At 39.7% G+C, this 25419-nt stretch overlaps 1 protein-coding gene across 9 annotated transcripts in view; it reads left to right on the forward strand.

The window, feature by feature from the left end:
* EPSTI1 (epithelial stromal interaction 1) overlaps positions 1–25419 on the forward strand; it is a 105949-nt gene that overhangs the window by 42097 nt on the left and 38433 nt on the right. For 6 of the 9 annotated variants that reach the window (XM_059902511.1, XM_059902512.1, XM_059902517.1 and 3 more), the window contains 2 exons: positions 13876–13969; positions 22980–23060. The exons of 1 other annotated variant lie outside the window; for it this stretch is intronic. In XM_059902511.1, coding sequence (XP_059758494.1) covers positions 13876–13969; positions 22980–23060 — 175 coding nt within the window. The remainder of the gene's footprint in view (positions 1–13875; positions 13970–22979; positions 23061–25419) is intronic. 2 more of the 9 variants (XM_059902516.1, XM_059902513.1) reach the window with 2 other exon arrangements.

The following is a 25419-nucleotide window of genomic DNA, read 5'->3' on the forward strand; positions in this document are numbered from 1 at the left end:
TAAAGCTTAGTTTTTCTAAAAAAAATTAGGGTTGGTAATATCTCTCCCATCGGCCATTTGTAAGGATTAAATAAAATATCTTATATAGGGCTTCCCTGGTGGTGCAGTGGTTAAGAATCCGCCTGCCAATGCAGGGGACATGGGTTTGAGCCCTGGTCTTGGAAGATCCCACATGCCGCAGAGCAACTAAGCCTGTGCGCCACAACTACTGAGCCTGTGCTCTACAGCCTGCGAGCCATGATTACTGAGCCCGCATGCCGCAACTACTGAAGCCCGTGGCCCTAGAGCCCGTGCTCTGCAACAAGAGAAGCCACCGCCATGAGAAGCCCATGCACCGCAACAAAGAGTAGCCCCCACTCGCCACAACTAGAGAAGGGCTGCGTGCAGCAACGAAGACCCAACACAGCCAAAAATAAATATAAATAAAATAAATAAATTTATTTTAAAAATCTTATAAAAAATTTATTTAAAAAAATAAATGGTATATAAGTGACTGAATTTCATGGGGACTTGATATGTAACTTCTTACAGAGGTTCTTGTTGAATGGGATCAGACAGCTTATTTTGTAGAGACCGTTTAGAGATTTCTGGTTCCACCAGAACTAGTCATCGGCCTCCCATTTTCCGATGGACTGTACTGACTGCCTCCTCTTATCTGTTCCCGTTGTTATACCTCATTTGTAGAATTTAAGATCATTCTGATGTTGGGGTGAGCATATGTGACACCCTAAAGTGTGTCCCTCTTCCAAGTACAGCATCCACTGGTTTTCTCATTCCGCTGAGATTCTCCTGCCTCTACTGTAAGCAACAGCTCCTTGCTTTAAGACTCAGAGGTTGGAATGTACAAGAAGTTTCTCAGCACTTCACTTTGCCCATTAGCAAGTTGGATACCTGGCCTCCGCTACCCAGGACAGGAAAAGAGTGGGAGATAGAATGGGGTTGGGTGGAAGTGCTAATGAATGACTTTATCTTTCCCCACTTTTGTTCTAAGGCAGACATGGGGGTAAGGAAGCTGGTGTGAAGCTAAACACCAGGAGAAGTTGGCTGTCTTAGAGAGAGATAGAGGGCGGCAGGCAATAGATTAAGGGTTAATGTATTATTGCCTCCCCCTTCTTTGGTAGAGAATGGATGAGAGTTGATTTCTCGGCCAATCAGAGGAGTTGAATGCCCCCAAATGCTATGGGGGCATTTGTAGCCTGAAGACACAATAAGAACAAATGTACTTATCCTGTGGCATCCTTGTTTACACTGGAAAAGGGAAGACCTGCTTACCAATGAGGGGTCTTAGGTACAGGACTGGGAAGTTGAACAAGTCCATCCTCTGGGGAGTTTTAAACATGATAAAGTGGAGGATGAGAGATTCTTGGGGTTTTAAAGGATGTGGGAGATTGTGTCCTCAAACCTTTTTTTACTAGTCCTCCAGCTTCTTGAGTTTGTGTTTTACTGAATACTAGAGATCACCCTTTTTCTGTAAAGAAAGAAGAGTTCTACCCTCAGGCACCTCACACACTAGCAGTGGAGCTGAATTCAATTACACGCACATTTCACTCTTGATCTTTCTTCTGCTTATCATAAAAGTCCCAGTTAACCAGAAAAAAGAGAAGTTGGCTAAAAATGAGAAGTATCTCAAATTGATTGTTAAAGCCTATTGAGAAACACAAGAAGAAGTATATGTGTGTGTGTTTTAAATGTATTTTGTTTTGAAGTACTTTTGAAATTAAAAGACCAATAGCTAATGAAATGAATGACCATTATATAGCTAGAAATATGAAAGAAACTTCTTGTATAAGATGGATCCTCTGTATAACAAGGCTTTATCATATTTTCTTAGAATCAATTTATGGTGGAAGAATTGTATAGGAGAGCTATTAGAATTTTTTTTAACATCTTTATTGGAGTATAATTGCGTTACAATGGTGTGTTAGTTTCTGCTGTATAACATTTAATTTTTATTTATTTATTTATTTTTGGCTGTGTTGGGTCTCTGTTACTGCGTGTGGGCTTTCTCTAGTTGCAGCGAGCGGGAGCTACTCTTCATTGCGGTGCGTGGGCTTCTTATTGCGGTGGCTTCTCTTGTTGTGGAGCGTGGGCTCTAGGCATGCAGGCTTTAGTAGTTGTGGCACGTGGGCTCAGTAGTTGTGGCTCACGGGCTCTAGAGCACAGGCTCAGTAGTCGTGGCTCATGGGCTTAGCTGCTCTGCGATGTGGGATCTTCCCGGACCAGGGCTCAAACCCATGTCCCCTGCATTGGCAGGCAGATTCTTAACCACTGCGCCACCAGGGAAGTCCGAGAGCTCTCAGCATTTTAACAGCACAAAGTTTTAACTAGACCAACTAGGCTGTTCCCTATTCCATCCCCTTCACCAAAAAATTAGATTCTCCTGAAGCTGTCAAACTAAGGATCACAGAATAGAAACACAAATAAGTAATTCTTTCAATGCTGTGATATGTGTGGTTCAAATAGCAGACTAGGAATGGTGTTCTTTGTTTTGTTTTGTTTTCTGTAGAGAAGGGCAACCATGGACTTGAGCAGACTGTAAACCCAGGTTGCTGGATAAAAAGCTCATGATATCATCCTGGGGCACCACCATGAGAATCTTAATGTATTCTTTCTTACCACTTTGTTCCTGACTTCGTTCATTTGCTTCTGATTATTTTTAGTGTTGTCAATTATTTAGCTAACAGGCAGAAAACTAGGCTTTTATTGACATCCAGAGGGACTCTCCTGAGTGTAATAGTGAAAGCAGTTTATTGAATGCCTGTGGGGTTGCTTTCTAATTGTACGCATTAATCTGCCCATGCAAGCTGGCTGAAAATACACAAGCAGATTGCATGTGCAGATGGAGCACATGGGATGGTTTTTATGAAAAGACCTCTGGAATGTACTTCTGCAGTACTGTCTTTTCCTTAAAAATCAAATGACTGTGACTATTTCAATTGGCGGCTGAGAACAGACCAGATTAATGGTGCATTAAGTCTGCCACTCTGGCTGGGGACAAACTCGAATTTCACAGTGTAGAGTTAGTTCTAGGATTCTTGAGCATGAAAGTGAAGGGTAGAAATAGGCTTCTAACCTTGGCATAGTTTTCACCATTATTTTACTCTGTCATTCTTTACTACTTATAAAAAGACAAATGTGATTTTTCAGGATGGCCTTTTTAATTAGTCAATATTACTGGTAGCTTTGAGGATTTGAAGTAACAGTTAATATACCTTTGTGTGTGTGTGTGTTTTGTTATAATCAAAGAAAGGATGTTGTGATTTAGATTATTTAAATTTCAGCATTTGAAATTTAAATGGTAATTTATTTTGAGTCATAGTCATCTTTCTCACCATGTGGTTTTTGGATGGATGTTGAGACAGATTTGAATTTTGAGCCCATGTAATGAGTTATGGGGGTTAGGGTAAGATGTGAATGGGGCAGTCAGATGCATTTTGGGTGCAGGTGTTAGGAAAAACAATGTTCTCTTAAGGATTTGCTGGAGAGATGAGAATTGGGTATATTTTAAGCATTTACAATTTTAACTCATATCTAATAATCATTTAATCTAATAGATTGTACATTTGTATAGTTTTAAAAATATACAAAGTGCTTGGCTCTTTTAAATGTTATTTCAAAGTAATAAGCTGTTGTATTATTGAGAACCTATGGAGTGTCAGCAGTGTTAGGCATATTATATACATTTTTTCATTTAATTTTTAGATCAACCCTATTAGGGATATATCATCTTCATTTTACAGGTGGAGGGTTGAGTAATTCAAAGTCACAGACAGTGAGCAACGCAGCCAAATCTTGGTCTTGAGATTTGAAGGACCAGGGATAATGAGTAATTCAGAGGTGTGCTATACTCACAAGGTCAGGATTATCAGGCTAGGGTGGGGGTGATAAGCACTGTAGCTTATGGGGGGCCTGTGGGAGGCCTGTGGAGAAGACTGTAGAATAGGTCAGTTCAGAGATAAAGACTTGGGCAAAATTGACTTCTGATTCCTCCAAGGAAGATCTAAATTTGGCCTGCAAGAGGCAAAAGAAAAACTGAGGAAGTATGTCTGCTTTCTCTGATTTTCCTCAGACCCGAAGGACATCCCTTTCCAGGTCCAACACTGGATTAATTCCACAGTTAAGCTTCCTGTAGGATACATGGGCTTTTGTGAGCTCTCCTGGCTGGACTGTACTCCTAGGTACCAATATTTCTAGGGGAGAAGGAGCTCAGTTCTTAAAACCTTGGTTGAAAAAGCCCTTGGAACCAAGCTCATTCCAAAGTAGGACCTTCTTATTTCTGAATTGCCAAGCACCACCGTGAGCTCAGCCTGCCGATGGTAATGTGGGGAAGTTTTCTTCATTTCCGCCATTGGAACCACGCATCTCTTTAATTTCCATTTGAATGATAGTGTGATTAGTACCTAGGAGGCACATCTTCATCTGTTTTAGTTTCCTAGAGCTGAGGATCGAGGCAGGTCTGCTGAATATGCACACTTAGGTTCCAAGTTTGTCTTCTAATATGCTCACTAAACTTCTAATGCCCTTCGTGGGAGCTTCCAAAAGACACTTAAGGGCTAAACTGATCCCTTATCCATATGGTAGGCTTAAATCCAACCTCACATTTTATAATCCCAGTGAGGTGAACTGAAAGTCATCCTATTCATAACTTTCTATCTTATGCTAATGAAGTGAACTTACAGGTACAAAAATCCTCTATTTTGTTCAGAATGAGACTGAACAGTTTACGAGAAATCTGAGAGAATCCCTGCCTACTGAATGTTAAATCATGTTGATGGTTAAAATTTCTACCCACTATCAATTTTTCCTGCAGATGTCCTAGTGAATGTTAACTCATTTTCATTCCCACTGCCACCACCTTCATATAGGTATTTCTCACATGCCACTTGCATTATGGCTTCTTTCTCCTTGTCATCCCCTGAGTTACTGGAATGGCTTTCTTACTCTCTTTGCCAACAGTCTCTTTTCTCGATTGTCTTATATGTTTGTCAGATTTCATTTTCTACAGCACAGCTTTTGTCATGTCACTATCCTATTCCAAAAGCCTTGATTATTTCCCATTGCTTATGAAATAAATTCCAAATTCTCTAGCCGCACGATGGGGGAATTGTGAGCCACCTTAGTAAGAAGACGTCAGAAAGGACTTGATTGGGTTTGGGCCTCTGTCGGGTTGATTTCGGGAGAGGGTTTGAGGAAGCAGGGTTTTGTTCTGGGTTGGCTGTTAATCAGGAAGCAGGGGTAATAGTGATTAGGTATCAGGTATCTTTTTTTTTTTTTTACTTTTTTTTATATTGGAGTACAGTTGATTAACAATGTTGTGTTAGTTTCAGATGTACAGCAAAGTAGGTATCAGGTATCTTAATCTTATTTAAAACAAGGGAAGATCAGAGTGAGACTAATACTGTAATTGATAAATAAGCAATAGTCACTCCTATTAGCCAAAATGTTGGGGTGTTTGGTCACTTTTGTGGTTTAGACAAGGTTCATGTATTTTTCTTTGTTCAGACATATCATGGAGTGGCCTTTTTTTTCATGATTCATCACCATCATAAAGTGACCTCCTCTGATATTGATACTGTGTGAAATCACTTTCAATAGGAGAACACCAAGGCTTAGCTGTGAATGCCAGGGCAGCTCCTGGATGTCAGGAACAGCTTCTGTCTTTTTCAGGATGTAGTTAATAATTGGTTAAAGATAAAAGTTGACTGGTGCCTTATTTACAAAATAGTTTCACTTAAGTATCTCATCATTGGAACCTGGTACCATCAGTGCTCCCCTCTTGGGAGGGTAGATCTAGGATCAGACTGCCTGCCTGGTCTCAAACTTTAACCTCTCTCCTAACACTGAGCCTAGGTTTCCTCATATATAGCATGGGGTGGGGCTAATATTTGCTAACTCAAAGATTAATCAATATAACCCATGTAAGAAATCTACCATAGTGCTTGGAGGGAGAAGGTAGAGTATAAAGGAACTCCAAACAAGGATAGCAGAGGAAGAAGAGAGAGGGACCAGCTGACTCTGGCCTTTATCTCCAAGGGTAGAGCCTAAGAACTTTTGGACACACGAGAAGATCCTGGGGCCCGGAAAGTGCTCCTGGTAAATGTACTATACCTGGGGGAATATGTGCCCCCCCACCCCCGGCCCCTGCCATCCTGGAGACAAGCTACCTGCACAGCCAGCCAACTTTATCACTTCTGTGTGAGTTCTAAGATCTTTACTGAAAAAAACTGCCACAAAATAAACTCTGGTCAAACAAATAAGGAATCCAAGAAAGAGGAAGATGTAAGATATCAGAACAATTATGAATAAAGAAGACAATGACATTTATAGCCAAATATATGATTAGCTTTTTTTCTTTTTTATTATTAAGAATCAACATGATGAAATTAAACTCATGGAGGATTTCAGTGCTATGGAAGAGGCACAAGGGAGAGAGGAGGATAGGAAGTAAAACAATTATTTTTTTTGCACGAGTGAATGCTAGTGAATTCCAGATATTGATAGAAAAAAATAAGTAATTATGTGTTTATTATATGTTTAATTGTATTGTATGTACAAATAGGATATATAACAAAAACGTAAGAAGAAAAAAATCAAATGAAAAATTGATAATTACAACGAAAGGCAGAAAAGAGGGTGGAAGTTTTATAAGCAACAAGACAGCAATCACAAAAAAGGTATATAGGCTAAATTTCCTTATTTAAAAAAAAGTTCTTGGATTGCAAAAAAAAAAAAAAAAAAGCAAAAATCTAGCTATATGCTACTCTAAGAGATATCTATAAAACAGAAGAGTTGGAAACAAAGGCATGGAACATATATCCATAAATGCTAATAAAAGAAGGCAGATGTAGCAATATTAATATGAGACAAAATTGAATTCAAGATGAAAAGCATTCAACAGGATAAAGAATATTTTATGCACATAAAATATGTAATCCTGAAGATAATGTGAACTGTAAATATCAATATAGATTTGAAATATATGAAATAAAAACTGCTGAAGTCTGTAATATAGATTATGGGTTTGTCAAATTTTCCTTTTGTTCTCTGTAGAAATTAATAGGTCATCATGTGAACCAAAAAACTTCATAAGGAATAGAGGATATGAATAACAATGACCTGGCATGATAACATAGACATAGTTACAAAGTGTTGTACCTAGTTTATGAAAATACCTATTCTTTACAAATATGACTTAACTACCATTGGCCATGACTAAGGCCTCAAAGACTCTCAGTAAGTTCCAAAAATACCCCCAAATCCTATAAAGCCACTATTCCTAAGAAAAATGTAATAAAATTAGAAATTAAGCAATAAGAAATTTTAAAGTTTATCCACTTAAAAATTTTTTTCTAATTACCTTTCTAAAGGACTGTTAGGTTACCATCTGTCACCACACTAGACTTATTGCAGTGATCATTTCATAATGTATAAAAATATCAGGTCACTATGTTTTATACCTGAAACTAATATATTTTGTGTTAATTATTATTCAGTTAAAAAATAAAAATATTAAAGATTCAGGTTCCCTGGGAGGATGGGGGGAGACTATTAGGATAAAAAATTTTGAAACCAAAACTGAAATTACAAATTACTTTGGGATAAGAGAATAGAAATTTCAAAGTATTCCACATTAAAATCCATGGGATGTGACTACAAAATTATTTAGAAGATGCAGAAGTTTAAAAGCTTTTAGAAAAAATGGAAATAAAATAACTAAGCATTTTACTAAGATAAGATTATAGCCATAAAATAAATACAAATAGAAGGGAGGAATAAATAAAGGGGAAAAAGTGATGAAGTTGAATAGAAAAATTTATCATCACTAAATTAAACCAAAAACTAGGTTTTTTTGAAAATTCTGGTAAAATAGATAAACTTTAGACCTGTCTGAGTAAGGAATAAGGAAGAACTCCAAGGATAAGAAAGGAAGTATAACCAAAATTCGAGAAGAGAAATACTGTGTCCTACTTCTGTTAATTTTTTTAACCCAGATTTCGTAGGAAAATATATGCTATTAGACTTGAACCCAGAATAGAATAAAAACTCTAAATGGAAGGGAAAATGTAGTTTGATCTCACCTAAAAAAGACAGTAGGCCCAGTTGGTTTGAAAACAGAAGAAGGTAACTTTCTCAGTAAAGTCTGGAACAGGATAAGAAGGGCATTTGCTATTTATCACTGATACTGATTTTTAGATAGAAAATTAGAGTTTCTATTTGTAACAAAGAAAGAATTTAAATATTGGAAAGGAAGAGATAAGTGCCTCTGATTGCTCACCTAAAACCTCTCAAGGACATCAACTAAAAAATTATTAGAACTAATACAAGTAGTTTGACTATCATGAATGAATCTAAAATCAATATGCAAACACTTCTGTCTTTGCACCATCAGACACACCATCAAAAGCTCATTATAAAATATAATTGAAAGAAAAATTTCATTTACAATAATCATCCACACTGTAAAACAGATGAGTATAAGTCTAATACACCTATATATAAAATAAAATACCTAAAATAAAATGAAAATATTAAATGTAGATCATCTATTTACTATAGAAGGGAAAAAAATCAACACTGTAAAGATAATTCCACTCTTATTCATATATAAATTAAACAGGACCTTTTGTGAAATTTGATAAAACATTTTTAAAGAGAAAATATTAAAAAAAAATAGACAAACCTGAAAAACTGAAGGAACAGGGAGAAGCTTGTACCAGGTATCATATACAACATAGGTATGGTAGTAATAACAAAGTGTTACTGGCATTGTAATAAATAAATTTAGTGAATGGGAGAGAGTCTACAAATAGACCCATGGATATATGGGAATTTAGTATTTAGGACTTTAGCTATTAAAGAAGTATTTGTTCAATCAGTGTCAAAAGGACAGATAATTTGACAAATTGTAATAACTCAGCACAATTAGAATGTAATAAAGAATGCTTTTATAATTTTGTGGTAAAACTCCTTTCTACGCTATATACACAACTTGGAAGCCATAAGAAAAAAAATACAGATTTGACTACAGAAAAAAACCTATGATAGATGACGTAATGAACTACGTTACAAGTAAGTGATAGTCTAGGAGAAACTATTTGCCTCAAAAGTAATTGGCAAAGGCTTAATTTCACAAAGAAGCCTTGAAAATTAATAAGAAAAAGGCAACTCTAGAAAAACTGGCAAAGGGCTTGAAATAAATAGTTAAAAGAGAAGAAGTATAAATAAATGAAATATTCAGCTTCACTAATCAGAGAAACACAAATAATTTTTTTATTTATTACACTGGTAAAAATATAAATGTATTGATAATATCTCACATTAGGAAATGTGCTTTCATTTATTCAACAATTTGTACCTGGTATGTGTCAAGCACTATACTAGGTTAGTATATACTAGGTTAGTAAGTTCTTGGTATGTACTGTGAATATCACTGAGTCGTGCTCCCGTTCCCCTCCCTCTATCTAGGCCCACTTCACTTCACTCATTTATATCACCATCTGCACCCTGCAGTCATTGGCATTTGTGTGTCAGCTGACAGGAGGTGAGAGAAGGAAAAACTGCCCCATTCACTCCCAGCAAGATAAAAAGAACCAGGGAGAGATTTGTCACTGGTATTTTTTCAGTGAGGGTACCTTTTAAATTATGACTATTTAGCTTTAAAATCGGTAGTTTAACATTTTTATTAGTATGTTCTTTTTTTTTTTTTTGATGTGGACTATTTTTTTAAAAATCTTTATTGAATTTGTTAAAATATTGCTTCTGTTTTATGTTTTGGTTTTTTTGGCTGCAAGGCATGTGGGATCTTAGCTCCCCGACTAGGGATCGAACCCACACCCCCTGCATTGGAAGGCAAAGTCTTAACCACTGGACTGCCAGGGAAGTCTCTGTTAGCGTGTTCTTATGTGTCTTGTCATGGTGCAAAGTTGGCGGTTACCTGGTGGGTAACCAGGTAGAGGAAGGTGCATAGCACCTTGTAGCCCTGGGGTGTGATTAGTGGCAGGAGCCTGATTCACAAGCTCCTACAGATCTAAGTGAATGTTTTAAGCATATTCTTTTTTAAAATCCTTGCTGTTTATCTATTTTATATATGGCATGGTGCATCTGTTAATCCCAAACTCCCAATTTGTCCCTCTCCCCCCTTCCCCTTTGGTAACCAAAAGTTTGTTTTCCATGTAAACTGATTCTTCCATGAACGTTAGAAACCCTAGTTGTCTTCTCTAACTATTTTTTTAAAAAGCCTTATAGGAAAAAAAAAAAAAAAAAAGCCTTATAGGAATTATCTTTGCATTTCTGTCATATTTAAATGAGCCAGCAGACACACATTTCACTCTCTGTGGCCTTTCCTGTATATATATATATTTTTTAAACTGCAGGTGATTTTTTTTAAAAATTTTTTAAATTTTTATTTATTTATGGCTGTGTTGGGTCTTCGTTTCCGTGCGAGGGCTTTCTCTAGTTGCAGCAAGTGGGGGCCACTCTTCATCGCGGTGCGCGGGCTTCTCATTATCGCGGCCTCTCGTTGCGGAGCACAGGCTCCAGACGCGCAGGCTCAGTAATTGTGGCTCACGGGCCTAGTTGCTCCGTGGCATATGGGATCTTCCCAGACCAGGGCTCGAACCCTTGTCTCCTGCATTGGCAGGCAGATTCTCAACCACTGCACCGCCAGGGAAGCCCTCCCGTATATTTTATCCTTTCAAAAAGGTCAAAAACTTTTTGATTGATGAATCTCCATAAACATTAATATTCCATCATATTGCAATATAAGCAGCCATATCCCTTTCCTTTCCTGACTTTCTCACCCTCAGTTTCTCCTTCCAAACCCCTACCTGTCCTCTAACTACTGGGATAAATGAGTATACGTTTTTATACTCTGGGCCTAGGCAGCTCCTAGACCTGATACCAAGACAGCTTAAGGATGGGTGGGTTCCTCCCCTTTCCCACATTCTCCTCCCCTGACTAAGGTTCTGAAATAACTAAGATGCCTAGCTTAATCCTTGAGAATTCTATTCTTCTACTCTTCCTCAGCTCTTCTTGGCCTCTTCTTATGTACTACTTGTGGAACTGATGACCTAAATTGAGAGATAATTCTCTTGTATATATAAATCTATGTGGTATTACTAGGGTTGGCTAATTGCTGTGATCAACAGACCTCAAAATAAATAGTTGCTTGAGCATTATTATTATCTTTTTCTCATGTAAGACATGGGCGAACAGGTTTGAGAGGAGACCCCCTCCACTCAGATAGTCAGGCACCAAAAACTGTTAGCAGTGCTACCACCTTCAATACACAAACGACTTCCAACTTTGTGCTGGGGTTTGCCTCTATTCCAGACAGCCAGAAGGAGGAGGAAAATGTATGGAGGTGCATGTGTAGGAAACTTATTATGAGTTCATCCTGGAAGTGGTGTGTATCACTTCCTTCCTCATTCCATTGGTCAAAACTCAACCACATGGCCAGCCTTAGCAGTAAGGGAGGCTAGGAAATGTAGTCGGGTTGTATGACTAGAAGAGGAAAACTTCCATTTTGTTGGATATTTAGCAGTCTCTTCTACAATGGAATTATGTCCAGGTGATGCTACCCTGAAGAGACATTTTAGAATAAGCCAGAGGCATCACCCTAAGAACAAGTGTCATAAGTTGGAGAGGAGTTAAGTAAATCTTCAAAACCAGTCTGTTATTGGTGCTCCATCCTCAGTTGTTCTATGGAGAATAAAGGAAGGGATCCTGTATTTGTGCCTGGGTCAAAGTGATAAAGTGGGAGAGGATCACCCCCCCCTCAGTAGGTGGCAGAGTCACAGTGGTGACAAAGAAAGAACCCCAATGAAAAGGTGACTCAGTGCTAGAGTCCAGGGTTCTTAGTTTTGTTGGATTTCCCCTCCAGTAGATGTTCCTCCTTTTGCCCCTCAAGGAGGTTCATATATTTTGTTTTTATTAAATACGACCATAATTACCTACAGGGATTCCAATCCAGTTCAGCCAATGTGTGGAATTTACAGTATTGGTAGTAGAAAAATGCCATTTAGCCTGGTAACTTGGAACTTGTCTTGCTTGTATAGTTAATCACTTGGGAGTTATCCACCATTCTTCACAGGCCCCTACTTGTATGCCTCTGACAGTCCGGTGGCCCTGTCATTATGATTTGATCTTGTGGCATGAGTGGGGCACGGATCGTTGGCACAAAGGCCGTGCCTGGTGGTTAGCAACCCAGCCAGCTTAGTGCTTGGCATTGGCAGGTAAGAAGCAACTGTTGGAACACAATGCAGGGCTGCCAGCCTACTTGGTCTGAAGCTCCTTATTTGCTTATTATCATGGCGCTTCTTTTTCACTGCTTTCTCCTGTGGTCTGCTCTCAGCTAAGGATATTCAGAAATCTCAACCAAACTTCTGGCAATACTCTTCTTTTTGCACTTTTGACTGATGGCTTCATAAAGCCCCAGACAATGGGGCAGCTTCCAGCCCCTGCGACTTCATTAGTCTCCTTGTCTATTCTGGGCAAGATAAGCAATCCTAGACAAATGGAAAGCCTGCTTGTCTCAGCTGCTGAAGCCTTGTGTTTCTCAGGGTCATGTTTGTCGCTTAACTTTCAGCTCTTCCTTTCCCAGCTCAAGCTTCTGACCTTGTTCAAATGCCATGTTCTACCTAAGTGATTATTTGAAGTGATGTTGGCATCTCTGTTTAACTTCTAATTCCTTTTTTGATTCCCCCCCTCACTGGATACCATTTATTTTTACCAGACCATTTGTGTCTCCTTTGATGCCCATGCCCTAAATGCTTGATAAATTGGATCTTAGCATCAGCCTAAAGTATTAGGGGGAAGCAGAGGGATGAGAAGGAAGGAAGCAGAAGGGGAGCAGGCTGCAAGGGTCTGGTGCAGTATAAGTCTGGCCGTGCTGAGCTATTTGATTGTGAATATGGAGTAAGGGGATCAAAATCCCACAAATCACATGGGGAAAGGACAAAGGAACAGAAATTCATCACTGGTAAGCAGAATGGGGCAGTTGTTACAGTAAGGACTGGGAAACAATTCCAATATTCATGCTTGACATACATGAGGGGAGGAACTGGGATGATGGTGTGGATTTTTAAGAAAAAAGCAACTTATTAAAACAGAGGATTCATCTAGGTCCATCTTTCACAGTCTCTCAGAGCTAAAAAGAGATGCCAAGTCTCTCAGAGCTAAAAAGAGATGCCAGAAATACAGACCAGAACTGGCAGCACTTCTTGCCTTCCGTGGAAGGTACAAATCAAGTATAAAGGTGTGTGTGTGTGTTTGTGTGTGTGTGTGTGTGTGTTTGTGTGTGTGTGTGTAGGGAGAGGGTCTGTTTCTGTTTTCAGAATTCCAAAGGGGTCCATGACTCATAAATGGTGAAGAGTTATGGATTAGAAGCTCTGTGTATCCTGAGAGTAGTCAAAGCACGAGGGCAGTGAGATGACTAGGAGAGAGACCCCTGGAGGGTGAAGGGCCTAATATGACACCAGTGTGGAGTGAGGTGTTGTAGGGGAGGGATATTCCACAGCCCTACAGTGAAGTCTGAGTGTCACGCTTTAAATGTTCAGATAGGAAATTAGGGCCCCGTACTGTGGAATCTGAGAGGACATTTATCTCCATGTCAAAGTACACGAAGAAGAAAAAAATGAAATCATAGGTTCATATTCCACAAACCTAGTTTTACATTTTTCAAACTATGAATGCAGTCTTGCAATAGCATTTTGTTTTGATTTTCTACTCTACCGTGTCCACAAACTCACCTTTTGTTCTACCTAGGAGACTTTTAGTCATCCCCCAATAAAAGTCTAGGCTAGTACCCAAAGGCACAATAAATAATGATAGTTCTACTTTTACGAAGGTACTAACACCTATTTGGGTTGCTGCTAGCAAAACTGCTGAGTTCTTGAGAAGACTCGACACAGAGTCGCCACACAGAGGTACCTGTCCAGTGGCTATTAGTGACCCACAATCTTCAGCTTCGGTAAGTGGAACGTCATGCAGGGTGCCATCTGGCACTTTTTAAAGTGGATGAAGATTAAGGCCAGAGAGTGACCTGTACAGCATAGAATTTTGGAACTAAAGGCAGATGATCTGAGCTGAAACTTTGACCTCAACTACTGTCTCAGCTGTAAAACAATGCTTGTACTTGTTGCCAACATTATGGACTGAGCATCAGCCTCTGAAAAACCTTTGATCTCACCCAGTCCTCCGTCCATCTATCCATCCCTCAGATTTTTATGTTTATATAAGGTCTACCAAGCACATACAATTTCTGCCTGTAAGGACCTTAGTCAAGTGAAGGAGCGAACCAGGTATAAAGCAGAGTGGTGAGTGTAGAGCATGTAGCAGTTGGAAAGCTGAAGCTTAAAAGATGAGTCAGAAGAGAGTCATTCCAGGTGTCAGAAATTAGAAGCAAGAATTAAGGTATAATGGCAAGAAAAAGCATGGCTGTGTTAGGGATGAGTTTTGCGTAGCCACAGTCTAGAAGGGCAAGCTAGAAGGCTGGAGAAGAAATCAGGAGCCATGAGGAGAGTTTCTCATTTGTGGCGGTCTGGGTAGGATGGTTCATTGTGTGGGCTGTCTTGGGTAGTGCAGGATTTGTAGCGTCCCTGACCCCGGGTACAAGATGCTATCAGCAACTCCTGGACATTGAGGTTCCAGAGATGCCCCACACAGGAAGCTCATGGTGCTTCTGGTAGAACACCACTGCAGACATGTATATGCCACATTGGAAAACTTGAACCTCATTCTGTCATTACTGAAGGTACTGAAAAGTTTTAAACAGGAAAGCCTCAAGGTCAGATTTGCATTTTAGCTGGATCACTGGTAACCAGGTGAAGGATGGGTCTGAAGTAATAGAGAGGTCTCTGAGGCTTCTATATTAGCCTCGGCAAGCAATGATGAAGACTTGAAGTAAGGTGGTGGGTGAGAGGATGGAGATGAGAGTGCAGGTCAGAGAACCACTTAGGAGGTGAACAAGGCAGGGCTTGGTTACTGACTGACCAACTGGGGGCAAGGAAGTAGTGTCATTAAGGATGACCATCGGAAAGGGTTGTAGTTGAAAGAAAAGATTGGTTTAAGTTTTAAAAAGTCTTAGCTTTTCAGGGTTTGGGCAGGTAAATGAGAGGTTGTTAGAGACATCTGATCTTCCTCTCCACCCAGCCCCTTTTCTCTTTAGTGACCACATTTTAAAATGTCAGGACGACATTAGGACACTCCTTGGGAAAAAGTCATTCTCCTCTTACCTACAAACCTCTAAATGCTTCTTCTTTTTTCCGTGCTTCTAAGGCAGTGTTCCAAAGTCCAAATTTACTAGTGTGGGCTCCACAAGTCACATCAAATCCATCATCCCTCTCCCCTCATTGCAGGGCACTGGAGGAAGGAGTTGAGAAGCTGTAGGTAGTAGAATTAAACCCCGTGTAGAGACACTCCATGACATCTGTCTGGATAGCCTTTTCATGATGCGGGAGGGGAGGGAAAACGGGAGTTGGCTAGCTTTACCACCTGGGTGTTTGGCTGGTCTTGATTTCTGTTTGAGGGCTTCTTGAATTCTGTGGTTGAAACACCTGTGTGCTTGCTCTATTGATTTTGGCTCGTTTCTTCAATTTAACAAGATCATCCTGGAATTTTAATATTGTCTTCCAAGGCATTAGTAATCTCTCCCAGAGCTGCATTTTCTGTGGATTGATTACTGCCTTAGTCATAAGATCCTCAGAGCTATTAATAGGAAATATGGAGCAGTATTGGCTCCTTACCAACAGCATTCAATAGCTGCTCCCGTTTTGACACCAAACTATTAATAATTTGTGGGTGTTCAATATATTTAACTGACTTTTTACCCATATTGTATTCGTCTCATACTGTCTAATCCATATGCATAGAAGTCCTCAGAGAATGCATTGCAGAACCATTTTTTAATGCTTTAGGAAAATCAAATATGTACATTACACTTCTGCGAAGTTAAAAGAAGACACCTGCAGTTTGCCTTAACTGTGGTCAGTGCACAGAAGGTGAACACTGCATGATATCCACATAGGCGGGGCGTGAGGAGCCGCACTCTCTCAAGTTTTTTTAAACACAATTTAAATTTTGCTATATAATGCAACTTTCCTGAGAAAATTGTTCTTCTCACACTTATTTAAATGTGGGGCTGCCATGGCAGATGGGAATTTAATAAATGCCATATGACGATGTCAGTGAAAAAGACAAGAAGAAAATTCCTGTGGGTGTCACACAAGAGAACTTCAGACAAGAAGAACTTGCAGTGTCCACTCACACATGGATGGATGTAGTTCTCTGTACTGGCGGTGGGTGTGGAAGCAGAAGTACCAGCATCATCATACCCTCCCCAGTCCCGATCACTGAATGTTTCCAGTTGTGCCATTAATGTACAACCCGTCTCTGGTTTGCTTCCCCCTGCCTCTTCTACAGGGACTAGTAATTTAAAAAAACCTCATCCTGTTGTTCCACTGCCCAGTGGCTCCCTGTATCTTCAAGGATCAAGTCAAAATGCCTTAGCTTAAGCACAAAGCCCTCTCTGCCCTCTGTCCTCCTGTGCCTCCATTCTCCCCTACCCCCCACAACTCACCTCTCTGCGGTCCTGCGGTCTAGGTCTCTGCTGCTCCAAGTGCGCTCCAGAGACCAGCAGTATAAGCATCACCTGGGAGCTCCAGACCTGAATCAGAGCCTGCATTTTAACATGGTCCACAGGTGATTTGTGTGCACCTTAATGTTTGAGGAGCACTGCTCTCTAATTCCCGCCTTTCTGGCCATATCCTCTCACTTCCACTCCTCTGAACACTCAGTGCAGTTTGCTTTAATTTTTTAACCATGTGTCACATGACCTTTAAAAAGTCAACACTGAAAGGCATACGTTCCTTGCATCCCTTCAATCCTACCTGCATTTCAATTCTTTAAACTCCTTGTATTACCTTTCCATTGCTGCTGTAATGATTTTTTGCCAATTTAGCGGCTTAAAACAACACAAATGTATTCTCTCGTAGTTCTGGAGGTCAGAAGTCAGACATGAGGATGAAGGGCCTGAAGTCAGGGTGTCAGTAGGGCTGGTTCCTTCTGGAGGCTCGAGGGGAAATCGGTTCCTTGCCTCTTCCAGCGTCTCTTGGCTGCCACCATTCTTTGGCTCCTTGGCACGTGGATCACTTTAATCTTGACTTTTCATCCTCACCTCACCTTCTCTCCACACTTTGACCTTCTCGCCTTCCTCTTATAATGACCATTGTGATTATATTGGTTCCACCTGGATCACACAGGCCCATATCCCGGTCTCCAGATCCTCAATTTCTGCAAAGTCCCTTTTGCCATATAAAGTATAACATTGACAACTTCCAGGGATTAGGACGTGGACATCTTTGGGGGGCCATTATTCATCCCGCCACATTCCCTTAGCTGTGTCTTTTGTTATTTGGCTCTGAATATCTGTTAACGTGTATATTGCTATCTCTTGATTAATCAATATTAGATCTTATTAATTTCTTTCCCCCATTCTCCCAATATAATCATTCAGTATTTCAGGCTTTCCTTTATTATGACTCTGAAAATATTTTCTCACTGCCAAGCCAGTTATACTCTACATTTTTTTCCTTTCAAAACGTTGAAAAAATTTCATTTTATTTTTGCATTTTCTTAGTTTCCTTTGAACATTTGATGGCCTTCCTTTAGCTTTTGTGACTTTCTACAAAGTGCCTCTTGATGAAAATTTCCACACAATTTTCCACTTTGTGCCTGTCAGATAACTTGTCAATTTCGGGTTTCTTTCCCTTCTGGAAATATCCCTCCTCTCCTCCTCCTCCCTCCTGACTTAACCTGTGCTGGTTGTTCTTTAAGCCTCCTACACAGCTGTGGTTCTGGGACTGTCCTTTCATGGAATGATTCCCAACCTCATCTGCACATTGGAATCACCTGGGGGGCTTTAAAGTTCCCTGATGCCTGGGTGGCACCCCCTGAGCTCCTGCTGTATTGTGGCCTGGGCTTGAGGCTTTTAAAGTTCCCTTATGCCTGGGTGGCACCCCCTGAGCTCCTGCTGTATTGTGGCCTGGGCTTGAGGCTTTTAAAGCTCCCCAGGTAATTCTACTCTGCAGCCAAGGATGAGAATCACTGCTGTAACATCATCTGGGGAGTTGTTTTTGTTGCTTTCCTGTGTTGGGTTCCCTGATTTCTGTTTCTCTATTTTTAAAATTTATTTCTTTGTTTTGGTGGAGCATATTATTTAGTAGCTTGCCAAGAGAAGATGTATGTTCAAGCCCTTGCATGTCTGAAACTGTCTTTATTCAGCCCTCACACTTAGCTTGCAATTTTCTGTTAAGTATTCCAAATTGCAAATAATTTTCCTTTAGCATTTTGAAGGCATTGCTCTTCTAACTTTGAGTTATTTGTTCCTGAGAAATCCAAGGCCATCTGAATTTCAGTTCTTATATGAGGTCTTTTCTGTGCTTCCCCTGGAAATAATTTAATACCTCCTTTTTTCTGATATTCTGTAATTTCATATTGTGCCTTAGTGGGAGGGTCATTTTTATTCATTTTAAGTCTGGAAACTTATCTCTAGTTTTGGATGATTTTCTTGTGCTATTTCTTTGATTTATTTCCCTTCATTTTCTCTTTATGGGATTCTTATTATTCAAATCTTAGGCCTCCTTGATTTATCTTCTTCTTTTTCGTAAAAATTTTTTCTCCTCTAATTTACCTTTGACTACTTTTTTCCCCTTACTTCCTGGCATATTGAGCTAGAAAAAAACCCAGTCCTTTCTCTCCTGAGTGTCTCCTTTACTCCTGCTCCACTGACACACACACAGCACTTCTGAGACCAGGTGTGTGTGGTGTTTTCCCCACCAAGCAGTCCTGCAACACCAGCTGGGTGTCCTACCATTCAACTCAGTTCTGACACTCTCTGCCTGGTGATAGCGTCAGATTCGACAGGGTAAGGACTCAGTCCCACAAGACTGCTCCCCACTTCAGATGCCAGTCACAAGTGGTAGGTCCCCAGGGTACCCACAACTTCTGTCCAACGTGGCCACAAATCACAAGTTCCCACAACCTGCACCTGGGGTTTACTTAATTTACTAGAGCCACTCACAGAACTCATACTACTATATACTTACTTATGTTTACCAGTTTATTAAAGGGTGGATACAGATGAACAGCCAGATGAAGAGATACATAGGGTGAGGTCAGGGAGGGTCCCGAGTGCAGGAGCTTCTGTCCCTGTGGAGTTGGGGTGTGGTCACCCTCCTGGTATATGGATATGTTCACCTACCTGACAGTTCCCGGAACCCCCATGCCTCTGGGACTTTTATGGAGGCTTCCTCATGTAAGCATGATCAATTATTAATTCCATTTCCAGCTCCTTTTTCCTCTCTGGAGGATGTGGGTTTGAGACTGAAAATTACAAACTTCTAATCATGGCTCCGTCTCTCTGGTGACCAGCCCCCATGCAGGAGTCACCCAGGAGCCCACATGGAGTTGCCTCAGTAGAACAAAAGATGCTCGTTATGCTCTAACCGCTTAGGAAATTATGAGGATTTTAAGGAGCCCTGAGTCAGGGATGGGGTCAAAGACGAAATATTAGAACAAGAGATGCTCCTAAAGCTCTTACCATTTAGGAAATTACAAAGGTTTTAGGAGCTTTATGCCAGGAACTTGGGGCAGATATATGTATATATATACACACACACACACACATATATGACACTATATACAAAATGTATATAAAAATATAAAATATACATTTTTTTTTGTTATCTCACACATTTTATTGACCTTATCTTCTAAATATTTTACTGGTTTGTCTTTTTGTGGGGAAAGAGGAGATATTTTTAATTTCTAAGAGCTCCTCTTTTCTTTGCTGCTTTTAAAAAATAACAACCTGTTCTTGTTTCATGGATAAAATCACCCTCTACGTCTTAGAGGAAACAGTACAGGGAGCAGTAGAAAACTTCAAAGAAGGGGGCCCAGAGGCTCACCGCTTAGTATGTAGGAGTTTACACAATCCTTTCATTCTTGCCCTGGGATATGACCACAGCTGCCTTCTGTACTAGGCCTGTCTGGTTTAGTTGATCCAGAGGATACACTTTTGAGTTCCTCTCAAGGCTGGGAGAATTAGCACCTGAATTTTCAGGGTGGAAGCAGACATAGGCACCATCCTTTCATCCAACTGTCTTACCCAGTAGCTGGTGCATCAATTTCTGGGGCCCTCACATTGTTCTGTGGAAAAAGCTGGCTTCTTGTGAGTCCCCTGTCCCCACCCAGCAAGTCTTTAGGTTTGCTCTTTCCTCTCCTAGCCACCTACCATTTCTTCATCTACTTTGTCTTCATAGATTTTTGTCTGGGAATACAGATTTCTCTTGGGTTTTGAAGCAGGGTTTGTGTTTGTTTCATTTCCTCCTCTGTTTAGGGTAATTTCTGAGAGGGGAATGGAGCAGAAACATATTCACTTCACCATCTTGAAATGGGAACTTAGTGCTTGTCATGGATTGAATTGTGTCCCCTCCAAATTTATATGTCGAAGACCTAACCTCCCGTACTTCAGAATGTGATCTTATTTGGAGACTGGGTCTTTACAGAGGTCAAGTTAAAATGAGATCTAATCCAATAGGAAAGGAATCCTTATAAAAACGGGAAATTTGGACATAGGAACAGACATGTATAGAGGGACGATGATGTGAAGAGACACAGGGAGAAGACGGTCATCTGTAAGCAAGGAGAGAGGCCTAGCTCCTTCCCTCACAGCCCTCAGAAGGAAACAACCTTGCAGACACCTTGATTTTGGACTTCTAACTTCCATGTGAGGCAATGAATATCTGTTGTTTAAGCCACCCAGTCTGTGGTACTTTGTTATGGCAGCCTGAGCCAACTAATACAACGCCATTTTTCATTTATTCACACAGTGCCCCGCCCCGCTTAGTCTGATTCCTACTCTTTAAGACACAACCTAGTGTCACCCAGTTTGAGAAGGTGTCCTTGATCCAGTTTAATTAAATGTCCTTCTTTTTAGCATCTTTTGTCACAATACCTCTCATGATGTCACAATACCTGTAATCATTAGTCTCATTAATCTTTTTGTCTGACTTCCACACTAGGCTATGAGCACTTGAGGTCTGGGATCATGTCTGACCACAGTGCTTGTGCATAGGAGGCTGAAATATTGCTTATTGAATGAATATATTATAAGCATAGCTTGTGGGGGAGGATGACTAAAAGTATATATTTTAGTTGAATAACAAAAAGTTTATTATTAATATGTTAAATCAATATTTTATGATAGAAAAATAATGTGAATATGACATAGAAATTTCTGGGACTTAGAACTAAGAAAAATAGTGATCAAAAGTTTTTTTCCCCCTATTTTTGAACAGAAACTTCCTGTCGTGCCCAGGGATCACAGCAAGCATTAGGACTGCAAGTAACTTTGAACTCTTTGTAGTTGAGATGCCATGTCACTTCCCAGTTTCTCTGGCCTTTTCATTGACACTTTATGTGTCTAACCATTTTTTTTCCTGACTCAAAAACTAGGACCCATATTTTGATAAAAGAACAGCAAAGTGGTTAAGTTTAAAAGAAAGGTATACAAATAGGTTCCTCAATAAAGTCATCATGTCTGCTTTAACTATCTTACTCCTCCTTTTAGTCCCTTGACTATAAGATGTGCCCCTGGCCCCCTTCCCACCTTTCAGATCTTGTATGGAATATTTGTGATAAAGACTAGCCTTCTCTAATATAAAAAGAAGGGCTCATGGGAGAATGACTCCCCCTCCTTTATATCTTACCACAGTCCCCTTGTCTTCAGGATATGGACACAACAAAGTCCTAGGATATGTGTGCCTGTCTAATGTAGCAGGGTTTGGGTACATGTGGGCTTTCTGAACACATCTGGAGCTCTACCTTTCTAATTGGTAGTGCTATAGCTGATCCAATTCTGAGAGCCTCTCTCCCTTTCTGGCAAGTGCTTCTCATTATTTGATGGAATATGGGTTTTATAGTGACAGAAATGGGGGAATGAATTAAGAAGTGCTTGAGAAAAATTATGGTGAGAGAAAAGGGGGGAATCAGGCTACATAAGCTTTATGGATTATTAGTCCAAAGAACTAGGCCTGAAATATGTCACCTGCTGCCATGATGCTGCTGGTAGTTTTATGAGAACAATGGATTTCCTACACATTAACTTATCAGGCTGGCCTCTCTGCCTTACAGAGGGTGGCCTACAAATCAATGTGAGGGAGAGAAAGTGACATGAACAGATAGAATACTTGAAATCTCATAAATTCCAGCACACATGGTCTCTGCACCCATGGGGAGAACCCTGACGTGGAGGGTCACTGGGACTGAAGGACATCTTACCGTGTGTGCTGGCTCTTCCGAGGGTCCCCCTTGAGGTCCTAATTCAGCCAGGAATGATGGCTCCTGTGCTCCTGAACAGGCTTTGCTTTCCCTCTCAGGAACAGAAGTGAGCTTCAGGTACAGATTAGGGACGCAAAGACCTGGAGAGAAAGGCATCTGTGGGATTACATGGTATCAATCAGCAGCTGACATGCTGTTTAATAGGATAGCATTAATGAGCAGTAGACATGTCAGTGCTTCTGATGTCAGTGTCACCATTGCTTGCCTCTGATATTCATCAGCTAGTTGGAATATTCTTGAAAAATATATTTAACTTTCCTCTGATTCAAATCCTTCTCATTAGAAAGAATAAACTATGTTGATTATCTCTGAGGGGATATTTTTAAAGCTTAATGAAACAAACATTTAGATCATCCTTTAAAATGTGCTGGATGATTTTGCTTGTACTCACCTTCTTTTTGTATATCCCAAGGGGCGTCTGCAGACATATGCATAAATCGCTCAGTAAGCAACCGTATATGGAGAGCTCACTATATGCTTAGTATGAGGTCAATTTGTTAGAACCAGACCCATGAGAGGCAGACCAGTACATTGTTGTGATGCTTTTTTTCCATGATTTTTTTTTTCCTATACCATTACAGGCCAGAAGACAGGCTTATGTGGATTCTATAAGGGAAGGAAGTAAAAAATTGCAAAAGATGAAGGATGAACACTGCCAGAAGGTATTCAAAGACCCAATTAGCCACTGCTAATTATTTGCTTGGGGTACTAGATAATTTTGAAGGGTTTTGGAACAGAAATACCTACATACGTGAAAATCACGATAAAAAACCCCCACAGGTGTTTAAAATGGTGAGATGTGAGTGTGTTTTAAAAGTATGGTGGTGTGGTAGCTCCTTCTGGTCAAAACTCTCATGATACTTAGCCTCATAGGGGCTACAATCTGTCTGCTATAGTTGGTGCCAGCATCTCATGGAGAAGATGATAGAACACTTGGGAACTTATGATCTACAAAACATAACCAATGCCACTGCCATTTTTTAAACCAAAGATATATGATATTGCAAATAGTGTCCAGAGACTGCTATAATGCATAACAAACAAAGCAGGCATACAAAATCATGAAACTGGCTTAAATGTTCATCTAAAAATATACATAGAATGAAAAGTAAGGATACTCTACACATATACAAATATGTGAAGCATTCCAAACAAAACATAAAATTCCAAATAAAACGAGCAACAGAAATCAGTGAAATGAATACAGAACCTCCTAAGAAAAGTACTTAAAGGGTAATCCTTATTAGAATATGAAATTTCTGGCATGTAACTGAAAACAGTGTTGTGACTTGATGGTCATACCTGCCTTTGATATGTAGGCTCAGTGGTGCCAGAGGCTCCTCAACAAGGGCTGGGAGTGATGGGGAAGATGGGAGTCAGCTCCAAGGGGCCACTTCATTCCAGGTCCTTTAAAAAAGCAAAATAAATTATTCAGCTAGTTGAAGACCGTTATATTCCCCATCATTTTTATTTTCCAACATTTTTCTTGCTGTGTTTGTGGTGATATCCTGTCATTTCTTCCAGAATATCTTTTTTTTTTTATTTTATAAATTTATTTATTTATTTTTTGTATTTCTGGCTGTGTTGGGTCTTTGTTGCTGTGCGCAGGCTTTCTCTAGTTGCAGTGAGCGGGGGCTACTCTTTGTTGCAGTGCGGGGGTTCTCACTGCAGTGGCTTCTCTTGTTGTGGAGCACAGGCTTTAGGTGCGCGGGCTTCAGTAGTTGTGGCACATGGGCTCAGTAGTTGTGGCTCGTGGGCTTAGCTGCTCCATGGCATTGTGGGATCTTCCCGGGCCAGGGCTCAAACCCGTGTCCCCTGCATTGGCAGGTGGATTCTTAACCACTGTGCCACCAGGGAAGCCCTATTCCAGAATATCTCTTAAATCTGTTTCTTCAATTATACAAATAACTGAATTCTAACTCCCATTCTGAGTTCCTTGATTTCATTTAATTTGGTTTTTTTTTCCTTATGTCTTTGTTGCACAAGGTAACTTATTATAGCAATTGTGTGTGGAAATCATATTATGAAATATGTACTAATTGTCGTTGCTGTAATTTGACCCTTTTGAGTACTACCCTCCTCCCCAAAGTGGTCAATTTCTTACTCATTCATAATTTCATCCAGCATACAATATAAATGACTGTGTCACTGAGCTGTTTTGTGCATAGTACGTAGTAATTAAATTGTTGAAAGAAATAATGTAAGTTACCAATTTAGTTATTAAGCTACTATATAAGCAATAAAGAAACCATGAAACATTTTTATCCCTTGGTGTTTAAAAAATTTTTTTTCTTTTGACAAAGGCCTCATATTGAAATCTACAATTAAAGAAGCAATGTTACAGTAAGATTCTAGCAATTAGCATGTGGAAACTAAATCTGGTATACACTCATGTTGTATTTTCAGTAATGTCTGTTAAATCACATGAAGTGTTTCTGTGATCTTTTAACTTATTCCTAGGTCCTGAGGTACTTAGATACTGAGGGGAGTGTTATGAAATCAGTGTAGATACGATTTACTTTAAAATAACTTTTAGTGAATTTTAAATAGTGTTTTATAAAGTTTGGTGTATATATTTAGAATGTAAAAACCATTAAAAGTAGAACATTTTACAAAGAGAATGCTCAACAGATTAGAAAATCAGATCTGGGATTTAATTTTCAGGTTGAGCAGTTATTTTAAACAGTGAAAATAAAGCTTTTTATTTCTTAATCTTGTTTTTCTTCTGGAGTTAGACAAATATTGATACATACATATTTTCTGGTTACTAATTAAACATATTTTTTTAACATAAATTATTTCCCTTTACTTGCTGAAGCTTTCAGTAAAATGAATCACGAGTGTATAGATAATTCCATCACTAGGGACTTCAATAAGGGTAGAATACATAAGGATATTTACCTTCTTTTTGCTTCTCTCCCTTTTTGCTCAGTCTGTTGTTGTTAGAAAATGTCCCCTGGAGGCATTTCCTGGCTGGTAGAGTCTGTTACTCCTTATCACTTCAGTGGTTTACCTTAAGAA

The sequence above is a fragment of the Balaenoptera ricei genome, chromosome 18, assembly GCF_028023285.1.
Source record: "Balaenoptera ricei isolate mBalRic1 chromosome 18, mBalRic1.hap2, whole genome shotgun sequence".
Classification (NCBI taxonomy): domain Eukaryota; kingdom Metazoa; phylum Chordata; class Mammalia; order Artiodactyla; family Balaenopteridae; genus Balaenoptera; species Balaenoptera ricei.